Source organism: Mauremys mutica, chromosome 19 (assembly GCF_020497125.1).
Source record: "Mauremys mutica isolate MM-2020 ecotype Southern chromosome 19, ASM2049712v1, whole genome shotgun sequence".
Lineage (NCBI taxonomy): Eukaryota > Metazoa > Chordata > Testudines > Geoemydidae > Mauremys > Mauremys mutica.
Window position 1 is genome coordinate 10,320,864 of NC_059090.1, and position 23,578 is coordinate 10,344,441.

The window sequence follows — 23,578 nt, forward strand, 5'->3', positions numbered from 1 at the left end:
CTCCTTTTTCCCCTCTGCCAAAGAGGCCAACTTTGGTTCTAAAGAGTCTCCCTGAGTCCTGGCATCTGGGAAAGGTTATTATTAAGATCTTCTCTGTTCATTCTTTGAGGCCTTCACAGAATTCTGTAGTACTTTTTCTTCATGCACAGTGGATTATCTTGTATTTACCTTGTCCAATCTTACCTTGAGTGCAAGGTAGACTATATTTTACAACTTAAATTTCTCAGCAAAATCCACAGGGTTGGATCTCCTTTTCCTGTAGAAGCTCTATCATTGGAACCTTAATTTTCAGTGCAAGTGGTTAGACTTGTGGGAGGATCATCTTTTCAGGAAATGACTACACTGGGTTGGGTGAAGTTCCTTATAACTTGATTGCAAAATTGAGACTTCACTTAATGCACTTAGAAAATAGTTTGAAACTTGTGGTGCCTTTATGCACGGTGGATCATGCAGAACTCTGTGCCAGAGGGGTCCAGTGAAATGAGCGAGTTCACAGACCTGCAGTCCCAGCAGCCCCCAGGCTCACAGAATTATGGAGCTACTTCACCAACTACAAGTACTGCTCAGTTCTTACAGACAACAGGAAAAATTTCAGCAAAGAGATCTTACCTAGCAGTTGGTGTGCTGTGCTATATTAACTTACTCAACTACATGGATTGGTTTATTGTACCAGGTAAGACTCTTCCTGCTCTCTCTTAGAAAGAACAAATGATAGTTCTCAGGAACTCTGTTCACTCCACAATTAATGGGGAAACATCTGGCTTAAAGCTGTTTATCTGTGTAAAAAAAGTAAATTATTCAGAAGCACAGACTGTTTAACACTTTTTTTCACTTGTTTGCTTTGGTCCGTTGGTCACACTTCCTGTCAAGGTGCCATTTATAGATTTTTAATAATTGTTAAAGGTCCATAAACTTTTAAGCAACCTCCAACTATTCATGTCTAACATGCATATAACATGCATTAATCATTTATTAACTCTTAAATCATTTATAAATGGAACCCAGGTATAAAATGCAACTGATCTGGTTCTAAGTAATGATTTTGCAGAGCTTTGACAAAGATACTTTTCTGGGGCTGTAGACAGGCCGCTCACAACATCTGCCTTCAGTAAGCTTTTCTCCCCTCTGCCTGGGGAAGTGAGTGGGCAGGGCCAGTGCAACCATTTAGGCGACCTAGGCAGTTGCCTAGGGCACTGGGATTTGGGGGGCGCCATTTTCTTTGCCAGCGACCGCGGCGGCTGGATCTTCGGCCACCCCGGTTGCCACCGGCATTTAGGCGGAGGGAGCTGGGGCAGGGGGGTGCGGGGAAGGCCACCTGCAGCAAGTAAGGGGGGGGCAGCACGCAGGGGAACTCCCCGCCCCAGCTCACCCCTGCCCCTCCTCCTGCCCGAGCACGCCGTGGCTGCTTCACTTCTCCCGCCTCCCAGGCTTGCGGTGCCAATCAGCTTAGGTGCTGCAAGCCTGGGAGGCGGGAGAAGTGAAGCAGCCATGGCGTGCTCGGGGTGCTCGTGCTTATGCTCATGCGCGGAGCAGAGGTGAGCTGGGGCGGGGGGGGTGCCTCAGGGCGGAGGGTGGTGAGCTGCCGCAAGGGGGACACCTCAGGACGGGGAGAGGTGCGCCTCAGGGCAGGGGCGCGGGGTGGGGGGCGCAAGGTGGAAGTTTAGCCTAGGGCACGAAACATCCTTGCACCGGCCCTGTGAGTGGGGCATTACTGCCCTCTTTGCTTGCTTTAGACAGTGCTCCCATTGGAATTAGTGAGTCTTGCTTGAAAAAGGACTAATGATGAGATCATCCCTGACTCTCTACTCTTATGGAGGGGATTAAAGGAGCAAAAAACCTACTCTGTTTGCCAAAAGTTTGATAGGGAAAGGCTGGTTTTATCTTCTGGCCCACTGGAAACTATGTGATCTCTGCAGTTAGGAGTTTCACATAACTTCGGGAGGAGTTGAGGCTAGAGGAGACCCATTCTCCATTTCATTGCCCTTCAAAATCACAAATAGTTCTCTGAATAAGATCATTTTGACTTAGGAGGATGGTTTTTGCCAAGGCATGAGTGGGAACCATGATAAAAGTAGTGCTTCTAGTGGAGCTTTGTTGCAATTTGGATATCTGGAGAATGGTGAGGAAGCCATGGTTCTTCAGATGAATTGTGATCTGTGGGATTTCTTCCCGTCTAGGTGTCAAAACCCTATTTCTACTCCATTCCCTCCCTCACCTGCAAACCGCTAGCTTGCCCTCAACTTGGAGGTAAGAATGGAAACTTGTGATGAGTTTCCCAGGCTGCCTGCCAGTGTTTTTTCAGTTTCTGATGGGGCATGAAGACTGGAATTTCCTCAGTTTCTCTACCTAGCAGACACACGTTTTATACACAAAATAGCAAATTTAACTTGGCAATGCTGAGTCCCTTGTTTGTCAAGGTCTTTGCGGGTTTGGTCATCAGTCTAGACTTAAATAAATGCCTGACTGCCCTTAACAAGATAGGGAGTTATTTTGTGCAGTAAGATGAAACTATATGTGCCATAGACTTAATTCACACAGGAAGCAGTTTTTGCAACGGTGAGGGGCTGGGGCTGTACATTGTTTGTGGGTTCAGACTTGTTTTCCCCTGAATAATTGGGGAAATGAACATGGCTCCTTTTTCAGCCAGGAATAGGAAACAAATAGGAATATGAGCTGAATGAAGTAGCAAGGCAGTTATTGCCACAAGGCAGTCCTTCATGGGAATTTTGATCCTCCTACTATTTTCTTTTGCTCAGGCATCCAATATTTGGCCCTCTGCTAGGAACCGAATAGGGGATGGACAGAATAACTGGAAGTGGGGATAAGGAGAAAGAACACACATGAGGGAAAATATTGGATGTTAATAAAATGAATTTGACAGAGGCTAGATATGCGAAGTCTTGGCCATGGTCATTGTCATTCAACACATTACTAGAACTGTTCTACTTTAGCTCCTTCCAGTCTATGATATGAAAGTTCTTTACACATATTAGTGAAAGTTTTACAGCACCCCTCTGAAGTCAGTGATGGCACCCCAGCTTAACCAATAAGGAAACTGAGGTACAGTTTAACACAACCTAGATAACACAGGAACTCGATAGCAGAGATGGGGCTAGAACCCAAGCATTCAACAGATCAGTCCTGTACACTAACTGTAAGATAGGAGTTAACTGAATATGTTTCTATTCTCAGATTTATATATCCCCTTTTGTTTGCCAGTTAAAATTGCTACCTATGCAGTATAGCAATATCCTGTACATCAGCTTGAAGTCAAGCTGTATTACAGAATTCTTGCATCAGCCACCTTCCTTTTTAACTTTATCTCTTTGGCTGTCAGAACCCTTAAGTAAAAGGTATGTCTACACAGCCCGTGGCAGCGAGCCTCCCAGTGAGGTTTGACAGACTTTGGTTACTGGGGTTTGCACTGATGCTCTAAAAGTAGCTCTGTCGATAGCAATGGGAAGTGGCAACTCAGACTCTGAAGCCTAGGGAAGCCTGAGTTCCAGCCTGAGCTGCAACTTCCCATGCTGTCGACAGTTATTTTTAGAGCACTATTATAGAATCATAGACTTTAAGGTCAGAAGGGACCATTATGATCATCTAGTCTGACTTCCTGGACAACGCAGGCCACAGAATCTCACCTACCCACTACTGTATCAAATCTGTGTCTGAGCTATTGTGAGTCCTGCTAGCCCAAGTCTGTATAGACATACCCAAAGTGTTTGGCTTTTAATAAATTTGAACAGGAAAGTAGGAGCTGTGTGCATCAACTTGCAAGGGAACCGAAGGCTATGGAGAAGTTGTGGTTTTCTGTTCTTAACAGTTCTTTTCAAGATACAATCTGCTTTGCTCTGACCCTCAGCCATAAGAGACCTTTTGTTTGTGTGCAGCTAATTATATGAGGGGATAGGATAGAATAGAATCTGGCAAATGTTTCTTCAAGTGTTGATGATTACGTCATTTGAACTTTGCCCCTCTTGTTTGTAATCCCATTGCTGGGGGTTAAGGTCAATACTTTCCAGCTTGGTTCCCACTAAAAGTTATACACCTAAATAACTGGCCTGAATTTCAGAGGTGCTGATCATCTTTGGCTCCTATTGACTTGTGTAGCTTGGTATGTGAAAGCTAAAGAATTATTTAGGTGGATAATTTTAGGTAGCATTCAAACAGAAAAAAATTTAGTCTGGGTTGGAATGCTCAGTTTGCATGTATGGAGAATTCTACTCGCAATTCCAGTTGCAGTTTTACTTTGATACTTTACTTTCTGCATTTCCTGTTGATCAGTGGTGCTGTGCATTGACAAATGGCTACCAAGTTCTACCAGTTCTACCCTAGAGGCATGGATAAAAGGGTCTAGTTTGATTTCTAGTGTGGTAAAATCTTGACCATTAAAAGTCTGTCTCAATCATTGAAATAACTTCAGGATTTAAGTGGGGTTCTGCTCTGAAAAGTGACTAAAAATGTCACTGGAGTTCCATGTGTTTTTTCTCATTTGAAGCCCTGCAAATTTATCTCAGATATGAAAATCAAAGTCTGAAGATCTACACAGTCACTAAAAGCAAAGCGTCTGGAGGCCAAGTTCTGCCTTCAATTACACCTGTGTTTTCTGCAATGAAGGCACAGGGATTGTACGCATGATATGTACACATGATTGAAGGAAAATAGACTCTCCAGTCACTGAGGGAGATTGCAAGAATATAATCGGAAGAAGTTAAGACTCAAATATGGAATCTCAGTGTTGCTGCTAGTCTCATTTCAAAGTCACTTTAATCAGTCGTCAAAGTAGGCCACATTCAACAGTTGCTTGTCTACCACGCTATTGGAGATTAGAGAGTGGCACCATGTCTGCTCATTGAAATTCTTTAAATTCCTTTTTCAAAAACATAAAAATAAACTAAACCAAGTAATACAAGAAGTGAGAAATTGCTAAAATATCCTCTATCATCAGACTAAAGCAGGGGTAGGCAACCTATGGCATGTGTGCCGAAGGCGGCACGTGAGCTGATTTTCAGGGCACTCACACTGCTCAGGTCCTGGCCACCAGTCTGGGGGGTTCTGCATTTTAATTTTAAATGAAGCTTCTTAAACATTTAAAAAATGTTATTTACATAAAACAATAGTTTAGTTATATATTATAGACTTGTAGAAAGAGACCTTCTGAAAACGTTAAAATGTATTACTGGCACACAAAACCTTAAATTAGAGTGAATAAATGAAGACTCAGCACACCACTTCTGAAAGGTTGCCGACCTCTGGACTAAAGGAATACAAATACATTCCTGTTTCTTTATTGTTTAAGCCTCTGCTGTCTATTTTAAATTTTGTCTCAGGAAAGGGCTGGTGCGTGATTAAAAGATAAGTGTGTGCTAGCTACAAATGCAGCCTAAAAATGGTGATGGTCATGATATTGTGCAAATGCCATGTTTTATCACAACTGAATGCATCCATATGATGTCGAATCCTAGTATTTTCCCCTATTTTGTTGCTGATGTAAAGTCAAACAGTTTTGAAAGAAACTAACAAACATTTAATAAACTAGAAATGTTCAAATTTTGCCACTAGTCTCAATTAGTTAAGAGGAAGTCAGGAAGAACATCAACCAGCTCTTCACACCTTTATATAAACCGATACAGAGATGTCAAATAATTATTTATCACTGCAAGCTTGTGGTGTTTGTCAGTGTCATAGGGATTACAAAAATCCTTTGTCTCAAAATTGCTCTCCTACATGGGCCTCAGTTTACCCCAACAATGTGGATACAAAACATCAAGCTCTTGTCAGGGTAAGTCTTTCCAAATGGTGGAAACTATTTTTAGAGAACTACTACACCAATCACTAGAGCTTTTTTTTTTTTTTTTTTTTTTTTAAGCTTTCAACTTGTAATAAGGACTATTGTAACCATTGATACTCTTTTTGGAGAGAGACAGAAATCAGAGCACCTTTGTACACTGGAAATGTTAAAATGTTTTCATTAACAGAATTTTAGAAATGACTTTTGTTTATCCTAAACATTTCAGGATCTCTAGCTGAATGCAGCTAAAAGCCCACTAAATTAAACTACCATCTATTCTATTTTGTTTCCCATTGGGTCCATCTAAACCAGTGGTTCCCAAACTTGGTTCGTGGCTTGTTCAGGTAAAGCCCCTGGTGGGCTGTGAGTTTACCTGAGCGTCGGCTGGCACAGCCGCTCGCAGCTCCCAGTGGCCACGGTTCACTGTTCCCGGCCAATGCAGGAAGCGGCACGGGATGGGCCGCCGCTTCCCACAGCCCCCATTGGCCGGGAACGGCGAACTGCAGCCACTGGGAGCTGCGAGCGGACGTACTTATGGATGCTCCAGGTAAACAAAGAGTCTCACAGCCCACCAGGGGCTTAACCTGAACAAGCCACGAACCAAGTTTGGGAACCGCTAGTCTAAACCTTGAATTGCAAACTGTTTATACATCACTATGCACACACATGGCTCTGTAGAAATTATATGGAAATCCTGGCTGAGTTGTGTTTTGCAAGATCTCCAATAGTAGGATGATTATGAATTGCCTGAAGAAAGTGCTGGAAACTTCATCATAACTAGTTTATTAATGTATACAAGATGCTATGGAGGGTTTAAAGATTACACTTCAGTTTAAAAATTACAGCCCCGAGGAAAATTAATGGGCCAACTCACCACTTCTGTGCAACCCTTTGACTTGAAGTGAGTCTTCAGGTTTGCAAATGAGTAAAATGGCAACTACTGTGGAATGATACATTCTGCTATAGCTGCATAATTATGATTTTTCTCTTTGTTGCAGGGGTGCTGGTAGATATAACGAAGTACTTCAACATCAGTGATAGCATTGCAGGCTTACTGCAGACAGGTAAAGAGATGTCACACTCCTGGGAGCAGCTTAGCCTGCTCCACATCCATGTTGCTTGTCTCTAAAGTGCAGTCTAGTTCGTCTCTGCTCCTTATTTTTTTCCAGTTCCCCACTGTCTTGTTGATTTCGGCTTTGACCTTTAAAATGTTTAGTCAGTTTGATCACAAATAAGAGACTGAAAGTCACTAGCTAAAATCTGACCAAGCCTGCAGCCTTCCAGGAGTAAAGAAAGTCCTTGACTGTGGTCACCACTAAAGTTCTTACGGAACTTAAATCATAAGAATTGGGGGGGGGGGTTAAACTTGGTTTCTCACCTGAATTTCAACTTGGGCAATAAAATTCTGCATATAAATTCTCCTTGAAGTTACCATTGGAAAAGAGATTTGCTTCCTGCCCTGAACCCAACAGGTAAAATTCTAACCTAGTAAAATCCATTGACTCCAGAGTATAAACAACCAATTAAATAGCTCTTTTTTCTATAAAGCAATTGACATGAATGAAAGTTCTACATAAAGTGGTCATTGTGTGTAATCCCTTTGAAAGATACCTGACAGTTAAAAGTAAAACAGACTCTGTAAAATGATTAGTTCCAGAATTAGAACTCTTTAACTGAATTCAAAGTATTTAAGGGGTACTGTTTCTGGAGCATATTTTGGGAATAACCAATCCATTCTGGATGGTGACATGAACTAGTAAAATGGGTTGACAGTGTCTGAACTGTAGCTGCAGAGTCTGGAGACACAACCTTAGGCTGAATTTTCAGTGTCCCCCTATGGTCTATTGAGGTACCTGGGAGAAGAATCTTTCAGCTATGTATATAAAATAGTAACTTAGTAACACATTTCATCCAGTTTATTGCTTTAAACATGTATTTCACTGTTCATGGGCTCTGTCATCTCCATCTGTAAACTTCAATAGCTAGAAAAGTCACTGCCTAAAACAGAATTAATAAATCCAAACATCTTGTATCTAGAGAAGAGTCAGGGATATAAAAATGTGAATTGTTTGGATCTGGAGAGTTGGCTCAGAGCTCTCTACTCATGAATTGCACTTGCGCAACCTCAAAATTGGGCATTCCGCCTAATAAGTAGCATATGTCAAGTATTAGAGGGGTAACTGGGTTATTCTGTATCCACAAAAACAACTAGGAGTCCGGTGGCACCTTAAAGACTAACAGTAGCACATGGCATCTCTCTCTGGGGAGCGAGGGGAGCTATAAGAATAATCTGGCCAGCCTTGTCACTGCTCTTGCTTTGGATTGCAGTCTTCATCTTATGTTTTTTGGTGTCTGCACCCTTCTTTGGATACCTTGGTGACCGATACAACAGGAAAGTCATCCTCAGTGCTGGTATCGTCCTCTGGTCAGGCGTGACGTTAGGCAGCTCATTCATCACTGAATCGGTATGTCACTTGCTTATTTGGAATGGTACTTTTAGAAATCAGCTGCCTGAGTCTTAAATTAAATTAATGGAGATATCCTATCTCCTAGAACTGGAAGGGACCTTGAAAGGTCATCGAGTCCAGCCCCCTGCCTTCACTAGCAGGACCAAGTACTGATTTTGCCCCAGATCCCTAAGTGGTCCTCTCAAGGATTGAACTCACAACCCTGGATTTAGCAGGCCAATGCTCAAACCACTGAGCTATCCTCCCTCCCTTGCAGTGACTCATGGAACTTTTGTTCTGATCATGTTATAGTTTGTAAAAGCTTTCAGGCAACACCCTGGAGCTTACTCCCTGAAACATGAGTAAATGGGCTTTGTGCAGGAAAGCTCTATAGGGAATGATATCCTGACCCTTCCAGGCCACAACACACCAGTGAAGCTATTCTGTAGCTGCTGCTGCAGTATCCTTAGCTTTGTCCTTGCCCTCTTTCTGAGCGTGTGCATCAGGGTGTATGGGCTTGGCTGGTGAATCTGTGAAACTATGATCATGCCTTGTAGTGCTCCCTGGTGACACCCCAAGAATTCACCACATGCTGCTGCAGAAGGAAGCTTGAAAAGCAGTGTTGTGCTTGGAGGTGGTGCGGGTGTGGGAGGTGACAGCACTCTGACGTCAATGGGAGTCATGAATGAATATATGCCAAGCATTGCAGGATTTGGCCCAGTTACTTCAGCCGCCCTTCTTAGATCCTCCAGTTTAGTGATGCTACCTTAGTAACTATAGGGGACTCGAAGTGTTCTCCCTGTTGTAAACACTGGTAACTGTAACGACTATGGCAGAGGCAGCTGAGACCTTGTCTACCCTAAGGGCTTGTCTTCACTACTGGCTAGATCGATGCAGGGGGTATCCATTTAGTGGGTCTGGTGAAGACACGATAAGTTGAAGTCGACAGAAGAGTGTTCTCACATCAATACTCGACCTCCCTGAGAGGCGGAAGCTGTGTTGATGGGAGAACATCTCCTGTCAACATAGCGCGGTTTAGACATTGCTGTAAGTCAGTCTAAACTACGTTGTCTTAAGTTACATAATTTAACTAGCGTAACTTAAGGCGACTTTAGTGTAGACCAGGTCTTAAACTCCCATCCCATGAGAAACATGCTTCCTTAAAAGGTAGTTTCCATTTCATGTGTGCTTTTTGGATCTCAAGGCCTCTTCTGTCCCCAGTACTCCTGGATGTTCTTCGTTTCACGAGGATTTGTTGGCTTCGGCACAGCCAGTTACTCCACCATAGCACCTACCATCATTGCGGACCTGTTTGAGAAGGACCAAAGGACCTGGATGTTGTCTGTCTTCTATATCTTCATCCCAGTTGGAAGGTTTGTCTGCTCACCAGTAATGGGCACTTCTTGCAGCACTTTCTGAATTGAATTTTTTCATGTTTACTTTTTCAACTAAGAATGGCTTTTTGACCAAATTTTTTTTTGATGGAGAACTTTGATTTTCATGGAAAAATTGAAATATTTTTAATAAAACGAAAGCAAACTGAAAAGCAGAATTTTTCTAGAATACCCAAAGCTCTTCAGCTTTTTGGTTTTTCCTTAAAAATATTGTCTGGGAAGTTTCTTTTGTTTGTTTAATGTCCTATGAAAAACTTGCACTTTTCAAACATCTCTACACATAAAAAGAATAAGGTACTGAAAACGTGGTTTGTTTTCTTAAAAAAAATCCACCTCTGAGAGTGGGAAAATAATGGTCTTATAGATAAGAGTCCTACCATGTGTTAGTGACAGTCAGGACTAGATCTCAGTCTCCCAGTTAAAGCTAAAGGAAGGAACCATTGCAGAGCTTAATTCATATGATTTACCCAAACAGGGTCTCGCAGCAGTGAACCTGTGTGTAGGCTGCCTGGATTTGGATGCTTGGGTCTAATTACACAGAATAAATGTTTACTCCCAGAGGAAACACACCTTCTATCTCGGGGGTGGGCAAACTTTTTGGCCCAAGGGCCACATCTGGGAATAGAATTTGTATGGTGGGCCATGAATGCTCCCAAAGTTCGGATTGGGGTGCGGGAGGAGGTGAGGGCTCTGGTTGAGGATGCGGGCTCCAAGATGGGCCAGAAATGAGGAGTTCAGGGTGCATGAGGAGGCTCTGGGCTGGGGCAGAGAGTTGAGGTGTGGGAAGGGGTACAGGCTCCAGCTGGGGGTGCAGGCTCGGGTGGGGTTGGGGATGAGAGTTTTGGGGTACAGGAGGGTGCTCTGGGTTGGGATTGAGGGGTTCAGAGGGTGGGAGAGGGATCAGAGCTGGGACAGGGGGTTGGGGTGTGGGGAGAGGCTCAGGGATGCAGGCTTCAAGCAGCATTTACCTCAAGTGGCTCCTGGAAGCAGCAGCATATCCCTTCTCCAGCTCCTTCACGGAAGTATGGCCAGGTGGCTCTGCACACTGCCCCGTCCATAGACACTGCCCCTGCAGCTCCCATTGGAGTGCCGGAGGCGGCCATTGGAGCATGTAGGAGCCAGAGTGGGCCCATGCCACAGCTTCCGGGAGCCATGTGGTGCAGCCCCTGACCCTGCGCCCCAGCTGGAGCACCAGAGCGGGGCAAGCCCCAGATCCCGCTCCCCAGCAGGAGCTCGCAGACCAGCTTAAAACTGTTCACGGGCCATAGTTTGCCCACCCCTGTTCTATCTGATACGCTGAATAATACTCTCCCCTACCCTGCTTCTTAGCCTTGCCCTTCCCTCCCACCCCCCGTTTACCATTACCTTCATGGGGGGAGGGTGGGCAAGCCAGAGGCATCATCCCATTGCTTCTGTGCCTTCTTGGGCCTGGGAAACCTTTTTTCTAGGATAGTCCAACAGGATTGGGTAGCTGCTCCCCAATCTTAACATTTTGTGTGGGGTTGCTGGATAAGGGCCAGTCTCCCATTGCACTCCAAATCTGTCCTGTGAGGGAAAGGTAGCCTGACCACCTGTGATTCAACAGTAGGGATATGCAGAATGTGTCTGTACTATGAAAAATCAGTACCTGTTTTTCAGCATCAGCATACTTGCATAAATATTAATGTAAATGTGGCTTGGATATTATCACCATCTCAAACCTGCTCTGAGCAGGTTACAGTGACTAAACCCAACTAATTTCCCAGGGAGCTACAATTGAATAGGCCTCACTGCTAGGAAATGACTGCAAAAATGTTCCTCTATGCTCCTCTCAGTACAAATCCTACCCCTGCAGGGTCTTGGGGTCTCACAGCACCAATGGAAACTAATGTAGTCTTGGCATCCCATTTTGTCTTTTACAGTGGTCTTGGTTATGTTCTGGCATCTAGTGTAACGCAGATTGCTGGCCACTGGCATTGGGCATTCAGGGTGAGTCTGTCCCTTTCTCTCACTGCTCAGTACTGATCCACTCTTTGTAAAATCCTGGTTTTGACTGAGATCCATATAGCCTATTGGAGTCTGTATCATTAGGATTTCAATCCAGTATGCAGGGACTTCTCTGATCACTATGTTTCAACAAGAATGTTAAAAGGGTTTTAAAGAAACAAAATATAAGAATAAATGGAGGGGAACATAGTTACCAACAGAGAAGAGAGTTGCACCCCTAGAACCTTCCATCAAAGCGCCCCTTTCTTACCTGAATCACTATTTAATGGAACGCTTTCTGGAGGGTGAGGGATGTTTTAAGGTTCCATGACTGTAACTGTGCTCAATGCAAGGATGGGTGAACTGCAGAGCTGCCATTCAGTCAGTTTTTAGGTGTGGCATTGCATCCTCCTTAGCTTCATAGGCACCCCTTAATTAAAGACCATTTGGAAGAGCTACAGTGGACTGAAGGGTAGCTGGTGCTGAGCCTAGAGGCCCTTTCAAACAAAGGCACCTAAAAACTAAAATGGTCATCACTTTGGCATAGAATCATGTCATTATGCAGAGAAAATGTTACAAGAGGAACCAGTTTTGCGAAAATACTGCTGGAAATAACCCCTATTCCAGTCTTGTATTAGTCAGATTGCTGTGATGAATGCTCTGCCATTGTAGGACATTTCACATCTTCAAAGTATTTTGATAAATCTTCCTAATTCACCTGCAAAGTATGTCAGTCAGTATCAGTGGGGCAAAGAGGACATGGGGTTTGAATGACAGCTGGGACTAGAACTCTGGAATACTTGACTTGTAGTCACAAGCTCAGTTCTTCTACATTATGCTGCTCAAAGTGTCCTGAATAACCCCGCTATTGAGGTACTTGCAGGATTAGAAGTGTGCATGTGAGTGTGAATGCTTTTCTAGGTGCAGCAGGGATGCTACAGCTCCCATATCTGGTGACCCTCCCACTCGAGATCCCAGCATTGCATCGTGGGGAGCCCTCCCCTTACATTTTTCTCTGGGATCATGGGGAAGGGGACAGTGCCTTTGCATAGGAGAATGCATAAGAGTTGGGGAACATATTGCATCTTTTCACCAACATCACCAAACGGATTTCTTGCCTGAGAGAAAAGCTAATCATGTCTAGGTGCATGCAACTGGGTCTAGGCTTGTCTGCAGATTCCCCAAAGGAAAATCTTTAGGAGCAATGCAGTTCCTTTCTTTTGCTGTTAACTGACGTTCAGTATCAGAGGAAAGGTGACCGTGACCTTACTCCAGTTTTGTCTCTACAGATAACTCCTTGCATGGGTGTTGTAGCAGTGGCTCTTCTGATTCTACTGGTCCCTAATCCAACCCAAGATGCAGCTGAAGGACATGGAGGCCAGAGCATCACTAGCACAACTCAGGGAGCAGATAAGAAGCCCGGTGCCCAGAGTACTGCCCGCACGACCTGGTGTGACGATGTCAAATCCCTCAGCAAGAAGTAGGTGGCTATGGCTGCAAAGGCTACACCCCGCCCCAAAAGGCTATTAAACCAATAGAGCGATTCCAAATTCAGAAAGCTGCCATATTCTACATGCAGGTCCTCTGCATCTATGTGCTGTAGGGCATGTAAGATCACAGAGATGTCTGTAATGAATCCCCATTCCTTAATTACTGGGATACTACCTGTGAGACTAAGAACTGATCTGTATTGGCCACTCTCCCCCTATGAGGGGAAAGAAAGATGCAAAGCAGCCAGTCTTTGGGACAGAGAGAACAGGGATGTCTGGCTCACTCATTACTGGAGAGACCCTGTTAGAATTGCTTATCTAATTTAGAAATGGGCCTGAACTCTAGCACTGGTTCAGTCTAGTTGCTACTGTCATGCAGTTTGAAACCTGATCCAAACCTGCCTCCAAACTTAACAGCCTTGGGCCTCTATGTTGGGATTCAGTTCAGGGGTATAACTTCACAACTCTGGCCCATCCCTAGCATGTACAAATGTTTGTGGTCTCCCCTGAGGCTATCTGTTGCTGTGATTAGTCAGAATCAAATGAAATATAAATCCAGTGTAGAGGAACTCCTCACCTGCTTGTGGTAGACCAAACATAATCCTATTCCTAGGTGCTGAGAGTTCACCCCAACAAACAAGGGGCGGTCCCAAGTGTTGGGTATTTTGACAATTAGGTTGCAACATTCTGAGTCATGGTATGAGGATGAACAATCCAGATGCTCCTTCAGATCCAAGCACGTAGAGCACATTAGAGGGCAGAAAGAGCTGTGCTACAGTCTGTTGATCCCAGTTCAAAGTAGCCTTACGGCCCTAGACTTTATGCTCTATAGTGTACTCAGAGGTCTCAGATGACAGGAGATAGTGGAAAACGAGGTGTCTTTATAACAGGTCTGAGAGCTAATTAAACACCTGCAAATTAGGAATAGACCATATAATTCTACACTATTATTGTCTCACCGCTGCCTCATGTCGCCCGGTTTGTCCTGGCTTTATACTTTGACTATAAGCTCTCTGGAGCAGGGACTGTCTTTTGTTTTTTCGACATATTGCCTAGCACAGAGGGGTCCTAGTCCATGACTGGTGTTCCTAGGCACTACAGTAATACAAATAACAAATGAAGACAAGCTGCAATTCAAATTGCCGAATGCCCTGTGGGGCTTTCTGATGGAATCTGTCTCATTCCTAGTGTTCTGCAGCAGCAGGAGCAGCGCACTATTGCTAATAATTATTCAGCCCTTTGAATCTATAATGCCTTCTGCAATCAGAGTAAAAGGCCCTCCCTTCGCCTAAGAGCTTCCAGAACAGGGGCCTGCCCCAGCAAGTGCTTACTATTGGGCATATGTTTGTTACCATTTGTGACTTGAGCAGGGCTACACTTGGTAGTCCATGTTTGCCTCTCCCAACCTTGCTCCTTTAGGGGAATGCTGGGCTCAGGATCTGTTGCCATGGAGTATCAGTTCCTCAGCTCTGAAAAGTGCCTAGAGGAAGACATGGCTGGCAGCAGGGTTAAAATAAGAACAGGAAATTCCATATCTCTCAGTGGTGCCATTACTTGTGACCAATGTGCTGTTGAACTTTGTGCCTAGGTGTTAGTGTTAATAGCATTGTGTGATCATTTCCTTTTCATGGCGCTGAATTTATGGGTGTCTCCTAAGGAATGTTGTATCAGCACTTCTCAGGCAGTCTTGCATGTATTGAATAGTCTGCTGCAGTGCCTTATGATATCAGGGAGCTAGATCCTGCAAGATCAGGACTTAGATTTGTGAAGTAACTGTGCATCCTCTGATGTATGACCAGCTAACCACATCAGCTTTTACAAAAGGCTGGAAAAGCTGATTTTCTTTATCCTCTGGGTGGCACTGTTTACCTGCATGAAGTTTCTTTCTCCCAGGCCAGACTAACATTGTAATCTGCCTTCAAATGCATTCCTATCTGCTCCCTTTATTTTAAGGACAAACTCCATCTTCTGCTTTCCTAGGAACCAGGCTTGATCATATCTCGCCACCATAGAGATATGATCTCTATGGGAGAAATATCCCCTGGGAGGATGGAATTGTGGTTCATTAGTAGTGGCTGGACACTAGACTAGAGCACAGTCCTCCACTTGGTGACTGGCATTTCTTTATTTGCACCCTGTGCAATAATCACACTTGAGACCCAAATCAGTATTTTTGTGGTCTATAGGCAACTGCTGTCTTAGGTGAGCCAAAAGGGATCCTGTCCTTGGTTGTTCCAATGCATGCAATGCAAAGCTTTACTCATCAGAAGGTCAGTCTTCAAACATTAGTGATGTAACAGATCTGTGGCCGCCTAGTGTCATGTACTGGCTGTGTATGTATGTGACCTATTAGCCTCTAGTGACTGATCCACAAAGAATAAGGGACCTACTACCGCAAATTTAACTCATTAACTCAAGTGCTAGAACCATGTGTCTTGAGGAGCTGAGGTACTAAGCTGCTAATCCTGGGTCACTGGGAGGTTGTGACATGTCATCTAGCACATGTATCTTACATCAGTGGTTCTCAACCAGGGGTACACATACTGCTGGAGGTATGCAGAGGTCTTCCAGGGGATACATCAACTCAACTAGATATTTTTTTTCTTGTTCATAAAAAGCACTAGCGAAGTCAGTACAAACTAAAATTTCATACAGACAAAATGAGAAAGTACGCAATTTTTCAGTAGTATTGTGCTGTGACACTCTCTCTTTTATTTTTATGTCTGATTTTGTAAGCAAGTAGTTTTTAAGTGAGGTGAAATTTGGGATATGCAAGTCAAATCAGACTCCTGAAAGGGATACAGTAGTCTGGAAAGGTTGAGAACCACTGTCTTATACTAAGATGTCATCCTTACCCTATTGCCCCCTTAGTCTAAAGTAGACTTTCTGTTAGTCCTAGGGGGTCTGTGAAACAGTTTAACAGTTCTAATTGCTTCCAGTAGAGACAGCTTGTTACATTGCTTACCCTTCTGCTTGAAAGCTATGTAGGCTGATTAAGAAATAATGTATACTTTTTATGACACTTTGAGATACAGTAACACTTAACTTCTCAACTGCTTCCTTAACTATTGGACCATCCAAACTGTTGTGCTTGTGTATATTGGCAACAAAACAGATTTCAAATCATCCTGAGGCACTCAGGGCTCTCTGTGCACTGTATTTTCAAACTGTTGGCAAGTCATGTCATTTTCACCCACCTTCCAACATTAATTTTTCTTTCAGAGCCTACCTGCAGTAAAGGTTGGTGTGAATCTTCAAGAGACTAAAGATGGACTTTAACACTGTGAAAGCAATAGTTCACGTAACTAATTAATGCCTAACACTTGCTGGTCTAAGTGTATGTGTATATATATTTGATCTCTTCAATAATCAGAGCTTCATAATCAACAGGGAAGTTACTCATGTTAACAGCTCTCTGAAGCAATCTATTCATATTGATTACTTAGAACCCTAGATACCCAGGCTGGACTTCCCTTTCCTTCCCATGCCCCATTCTTTCAAACTATTGATCATACTAGCACTAATACTTATTTCTTTTGGTGTGACAGCCGAAGTTTCATCTGGTCTTCATTGGGTGTGACAGCCATGGCCTTTGTGACTGGAGCCCTGGGATTATGGGTACCACTGTTCCTTGACAGGGCTCAGGTAGTCCATGACCTTGTACCTCCATGCCTTCAGGAGCCATGCAAATCTCCCAACAGGTGAGGCACACTTCACTCTGAAAAGATCAGACAGGATATAGGAAATGCATATATGAACACTCCATGTTTCTAAATGCTAATGGCTGTCATGGGCTTTCTCTTCCTAAAGACAAAGAGTGGGATGTGGCTGTGAACGCTTATTGAGAAGGCATGTATTGCTCCATTTTACAGATGACAAACTGAGTCAGATAACTGACTTGTCCAAGGTCACACAGGTAGTATATAATGGAGCCAGGAACTAATGCCAGCATGCCCTCCTTATAAAGAGGCATAATTCATCTGTACATTGCTTTAAATTGTCTGAGGAAAGAGATGAATTGTACATATTACGATTACACTGCTAATCTCTTGACTAAATTACTCTTGCTGTACACTTCTTGCAACAGAACCTAATAACTGGGGTGCCCTAAGGGACTGCTCCTCATCCCAAGTGAGTGGATCACCTAATTAGGAGAAGATGCTGGCTTGCTCCTGAAATGCTTCTCAAATGCCTTGACTTGGCTCATGTACAATGTGCCATCTCACTAAAGGGTTAAAATCAGCCATTGATGAAAGGCTCTGATCTCTCCCAGATGAAGCTGACTTGTAGTGGAGGAAAATCCAGGGCAACATACTAACTTCTTTAAACAGCACTTAGAAGATGGTACTAAATCAGTTTGGATTTGCAGAATTGGCTCCCTCCTTACAAAGAAGTATCAGCTCTTGATCTGCAGTGCATCCCTACTTGGATGCCACTGAATCTCTGATGGGTGTCCCAGACAAGCAGCAGCCCTTGCAAGAAGTAGAAGTCTTAGAGCCAGGCTTATGCACAAGTATACCAATTCAGGTGTTCCCACAGGACTTTCACTGATTTTGCTATACTGAATTAGTTAAATCTGTGCAATTTCCATGTGTAGACAAGCTAGGGTGACCAGACGTCCCGATTTTATCGGGACTGTCCCGATATTTGCTTGTTTGTCCCGCAATGTTAGGTCGGGACACTGGACAAACAAGCAAAGGCTCCGGAGCCCTCCCCTGCCCCGACTCCGCCCCCTCCTTCCCCCATTGGATCCTTCCCCAAATCCTCGCCCCCATCTCCGCCCCCTCACTGCCCCATTGTCTCCCTCCCCAAATCCCCGCCTCTTTCCAAGCATGCCATGCCCAGGAGACGCAGGGGAGTGCGGGGCCGGGGTGAGTGTGAGTCTGGCCTGGCCCCGAGCAGGCAGGACTCGGGTGCGGTACCTGGAGGGAGAGTAGGGGGGCGGCCCGTGGGGCTAGGTGGCGGCTGTTCTCCTCACCTGGGCAGGGGACTCGGGAGCAGCCGCTGCTGCAGCTCCCACTGCCGCGGGGGGAGGAAGTGGCCAAGCACGTGGCGCTCGGCGGCTGCGGCTTTGGTGCCTGGGCCCGAACCCCCCGAGCCCGGGCCTGCTGCGGGGCAGCGCGCACATTGCGCTCAGCCCCTGGCCAGTCGCGTCTGGGCTGGCTGCCCAGCTGGTGCAATCCCATGGCGGAGGCATCGGCAGCCCAGTCCCGTTCGTTCCCCTGCAGGACCTGAGCGGGATGCGGGGGGCTGGGGCCTGCTGCCCCCACTCCGAGGCCGCCCGCAGGATTGCACCAGCTGGGCAGCCAGCCCAGACGCGAGTGGCCAGGGGCTGGGTATGCGCAGCGTGCGCGCTGGGTCCCCGCAGCAGGCCCGGGCTCGGGGGGTTCGTGGGCGCCAGAGCCGCAGCTGCCAAGCTTGGCCAGCGGCCGCTTCCTCCCCCCGCGGCAGTGGGAGCTGCAGCAGCGGCTGCTCCCGAGTCCTGCTGCCCAGGTGGGGAGAACAGCCGCTGCCTGGCCCCGCAGGCCACCCCGTACTCTCCCTCCAGATACCGCGCCTGAGTCCTGCCTGCTCGGGGCCAGGCTGGACTCACACTCACCCCGGCCCCGTGCTCCCCTGAGTCTCCCGGGCCTCCCTCCAGCGCTTGCGGAGGGAGGAGGAATCGGGGGTGGGGGATTTTTTTTTTTTTTGCTCTGCTGCCATTTTTCCCCCCTCTGCCCCCGCCCCGCCCCCCCCGCGTCCCGATATTTGACCTGGGTGATCTGGTCACCCTAAGACAAGCCCTTAATTCGGCTTCTTGAGGAGCATCCCAGTTAAAATTATTCTCTTAAAGGGCTTTCCAGGTGCATCAGATTTCTATCAGTATTAGAATACTTGGGTTGGAGGGGAGAAGTAATTTAAACATCTAAGTAATGAAAAATTGCTGACTGAAGAAGGGCTCAAGCATGAGGTTCAGATTCAGAGTTTAAGGGAGTTTAGTCCTACCTTCAGTGCATATGGAGAACAATTGATCATTGTCCTCTTCCCTTAACATATTTGAAGACTGTTATCAGGTTCCCTCCTCAGTCTTCTTTTCTCAGGACTAGATATGCCCAGTTTTTTTAACCTTCCTTCATAAGTCAGGTTTTCAAAACCTTTTATAATTTTTGTCGCTGTCCTCTGGGCTCTCCAGTTTGTCCAGATCTTTGTAAAAGTGTGGACATCCCTATTCCTTTCCTACTATTCTGGTATTATAATCAACTGCCAACGTGGCAAAGTTACTGTGACTCCAGTGTGAATCAGGCTTGATTCATCTGGCACAGTACCATAACCTTTTATATCAAAATAAGGTAATTTCCACCAATCAATAATTTATCTGCAGGCACAGCTCTTCTGGAGAGGAATTCTCCATTACAGATCTTGAAATGCAGATAAAATATCAGGTTCCTTCAGCAAACGATGTGTGGTGTCGGGAGGAAGGGAAGGATTTGTTACTTTGTGTCCCAGCAAGGCAGCAGGACAGAGCATCTGATGCTGTAATTCCGATCTGACATTTCATTGGCTTTGACGTTCTCAGAACCCTTCCTCCTTCAGGGTGGAGGAAGTCGATCCTCCTTGGCTTTCTGCACTTAGGGATAGTGGAGTTTGCTCAATACTGTGCTCCCACCCTTACTGCCTTCCACAATACAAGCATCAAAATATCTCCCCATCCCCTCTTCCTCTATGTACTGGTTGCCAGATTCCATGCAAGTGTGACTCATCGGGCGTATGATCTGTCATGGACATCCCAAACCAAGCCATCCCTAGCCTTTCAGGATATTTCAAGGACTGAGTGATTTGCCATACTCTTCATCCCTGTAGGGGGTTTACAATGAAGTAAAGCAAATCAGTAGAACCCTGGTCATGTCCTGGTGGCTGTGAGATGCAAGAAACCTCAAGGATGCAGGCCAGACAGTTCTGAATTTGGTGCTTGAGGTATCCAGACAAGTACCTGGGGTTTTCAAAAAGATCCCATGACAATTTTTTTTTTAAGACTATCTCTAGAAATGGGTTTCTGCACTTAGCCAAAAGACCTCTTCCACTCCTTCTGTCTTAGCTGCTCCTTTTCTATCTTACGAGTGGCTATGTTTCAGTACTAGCCTACAGATCACAGCTCCTCTGGGATAAAAAGGGATCTCCAAAGACAATTGCAGGGCCCCTCAGAAACACTAATGTAACCTTAGAGCTTCAAACTTGCCTGTACCAGGCAAATGTATATAAAATAAATCTTTTGACCATTGATGCTCGATCCATGTCATTTCTAAGAAGAACTATTTAACTGTGATGGTTGCCTAGAGTACTGAAGAGTGGTAAGCCTATTGTACATTTGAACTCTGCCTAACAGAGTTGTCTGTCAGTTATTGCTTCACCTTTTTAGTGTATAATTAGTAACTAATTTCCTCCTAATCATCTGGGAGAAATGGTAAGAGCCAGTGTGCTGCAGTTTAAAAGAACAGATTCCTTGTTTAGCATCACAGCCTGCTATGTATAAGTGCAGATCTCCCTGCCCTAGAGCCAGGGAGAGCCAAGAAAGGGCACCGTTTCTTAAGGGTATGTCTACTCTGCAATTAGACACCCAGAGCTAGCCCATGCCAGCTGACTTGGGCTAGGCTAAGGGGCTGTTTAATTGCAGTGTAGATGGGCTTGGGCTGCAGCCCAAGCCCTGGAACCCTCCCACCTCTCAGAGTCCTACAGCCCAGGCCCCGGTCCGAGCCTGAACATCTGCACCACAATTAAACAGCCCCATGAGCCCGAGTCAGCTGGCACGGGCCAGCCATGGGTGTCTAATTGCAGAGTAGACATAGTCTTAAAGCCACATAGCGTGCTACCAGAATGCTAAAATAGTTAGAGCCTCTTGTGTTCTGAACACTACACTTGTGCCTTCACTTCATTCGAGAAGGCTATGAGAAATTAAACAATCAGGGACACCAAAATCTTATTTATCACAGGGAAGTTTTATTTTTGTCATCAGAATCTCATCTGAGATAGAGGAAAGGGTTTACAAAAGTCCCACTGGAAGTCAAGATAAGTCTTGCTTTCAAGAAGACAAACTGGCTGTTCTTCTAAGGAGCACTTCAGCTTTCACAGGCATATGAAACAAAACTGAGTGGCATTTGAAACTCTACATTGTGAAAATATTTTGTGTTCAGTCTGCCCTGAGCTGTCATGTAAAGAAGAGCTGTATCCAGCAGTGGGAGAAGTGTCTCATGTGAGCCAGATTAATTTGAGGGTTATGATGGGTTCTACTAGTATGATCCCATGTGATGGGATCACTTCCAAGAGAGCAGCCTGGTACAAAGCTACCCCATCTGTATTGGGGGAGGGGGAGTAGCTCAGTTCATAGGTATGGCCAGGATGGCTGGAAACTCCTCTCAATCTATGGCTCTCTAAGGCAACTCCTACTGACGGAGCACCCAGTGGGTTGTTAATCTCCCTTCCTCTGGCACAGATGATAACACCTGCTCTGTGCATGGGCACATCACTGCTTTGGTGGACACGACATTGATAGCAGAATTATAATTTCCAACTAAGCATATATTTAGCCCTGGAGGACTTGGGTAAAATGGAGCCCAGATTTGATTTCTCCATTAAAATCCTTTTCTGCTTTGTGCAATAAACACCAAAAAAAAGGATGGCGAGAAAAGAAGCTTGACATTTCTCTCTGAGACATACAAGAGAAGCTGAGGTCACAAACCAATGATAGACACTTGGACTGATTCTTCTCCCTTAATGTGCCTTTACTGCCCTACTCATCTCATCCTTTTTCTTTACCGCCAGCCTAATATTTGGAGGAATTACCATCGCGACGGGAATTGTTGGTGTCATCACTGGGGCAGCAGTTGCAAGAAGATATAAGAAGATAAACACTAAGGCCGACCCTCTTATCTGTGCTGTGGGCATGTTCTCCTCTGCTCCATTTCTCTATCTGTCTATCATGCTGGCTGCGCGGAGCATCGTTGCCACTTATGTAAGTGTCGATAAACTGTGTAACCTTGACAAATGGTTTTGTAAAATCGCATGGGTGGGTTGCAGGGTGTGGTCCTCAGAATGGTCTAGTTGAAGGAATTTAATTAACAGCTTGCAATGCAATGGCTCATGCCACAATGTAGCCCGCAGGCCAAGTGCTGCACAGGGGGCTCTAACCTGGTCTGCGGTTGCAGTCTCTACTTCCAAGCTCCATCCTAGGGACTACACACCCCATTGTGCAGCGCTGCCCTTTCAATATGAACAGCCAGAACACGTATGGAAAAGGGGACTTTGCAGACTGGGACTTCTAACCTCCATGCACTTCATCTTTGTACTGAAGAGGGTGGTAAGTTTATTCAACCTAGTATGGCCACTTGCTAAAAGGCTACAATGCACCTTTAGCTGGGCGTGGTTTGACTTCCCCAGGTTTCCAAAGGTATATTTAGGTGCAAACTCAAAGTCCTAACTTGGTGTTTAATTAAATGAATCTGCCATGTATGATACTATTCCTCTTCTCTCCCAGAACTCTTAATGATTACAATGTGCTTGGCACTGTACAATAAACAGAGTTCCTGTTAAGAAGAATTTAGTCAGCAAGTTGGGTGCCCAAAATCACTAGCTGCTTTTCTTAGACCTGTGGAGATGTAACCAGAAGCGTAAATAGCCTAAATCCTGCTCTCGGTAAAGAGGAATGCAGAAACATACCAAGAGAGATCAGTAGCTGCAGGAACTCCCTGTGAGGATGAACAGAATGCAAACCTTATTTTAGCAATAATCTGTTAACAGCTATGAAAGGAATCCCAAGCCCTCTTCAAGGACTCTAGATCCACCATTACCAGAATTAACATAAACAATAGGATCCATGTAAAGTTAATTACAGTAATCAGCACTTCACTGCAAAAAAGGATGCTTTCACAGTGCTTTCTCTTCTAAAAATAACTTCTGTTCAGAAAGGTTTTCCTTTTGCCTCTTCAGCAATCTATAATCCCAGTGAAAGACCACTGACACTTAGGGGGAAAGAGGATGAATTTTTCACACACACAGAGCAAAATGTGGACTTGACTTTAAAAAAAAAAAATTCAGAGGAGGTAAATGGCAGAGAATATAATTGTCTTGAGAATCTGTGTGCTTTCTCTTATAAGAGCCTCTATCTCAAATCTGTTTACAGTCCTGCCACTAGCAGACATTTTTACACCTAAATGTGCAGCACACAATCATAACTGCGTATTGCACTAATGTTAACAAACATAGATGATTCTGCCCGCCTATCATAGTGCTTCTCTCCCCCTTCCCAGCCTCTATTTCTGACTATGGATGGTTGGATGAAAACTCATTTGCTCAAAGGAGTTTTTCAGCTCCTGTTCCCTAGTTGTTGCATGAGACATCAAATGATGACCAAGCAGCATGAGATGAAAATCTTAATGAATGAAAAACTTTTTTCACACTAAAATCTTGCAGTTTTAAAGGGTGGAGGAACATACCACCATCCTCTCCAAAATATATTGG

General features: G+C 44.9%; 1 protein-coding gene across 2 annotated transcripts in view; it reads left to right on the forward strand.

Annotated features, from left to right (window-relative positions):
- Nucleotides 1–447: 447 nt before the first annotated feature.
- The window catches only part of SPNS3 (sphingolipid transporter 3 (putative)), a 44,758-nt gene continuing 21,627 nt past the window's right edge, over nucleotides 448–23,578 (forward strand). The window contains exons 1-8 of one of the 2 annotated variants that reach the window (XM_044993307.1): nucleotides 448–673; nucleotides 6,790–6,855; nucleotides 8,120–8,256; nucleotides 9,460–9,611; nucleotides 11,534–11,600; nucleotides 12,887–13,077; nucleotides 16,636–16,788; nucleotides 21,884–22,073. In XM_044993307.1, the coding sequence (XP_044849242.1) occupies nucleotides 448–673; nucleotides 6,790–6,855; nucleotides 8,120–8,256; nucleotides 9,460–9,611; nucleotides 11,534–11,600; nucleotides 12,887–13,077; nucleotides 16,636–16,788; nucleotides 21,884–22,073 (1,182 nt within the window). The remainder of the gene's footprint in view (nucleotides 674–6,789; nucleotides 6,856–8,119; nucleotides 8,257–9,459; nucleotides 9,612–11,533; nucleotides 11,601–12,886; nucleotides 13,078–16,635; nucleotides 16,789–21,883; nucleotides 22,074–23,578) is intronic. The other variant, XM_044993308.1, reaches the window with a different exon arrangement.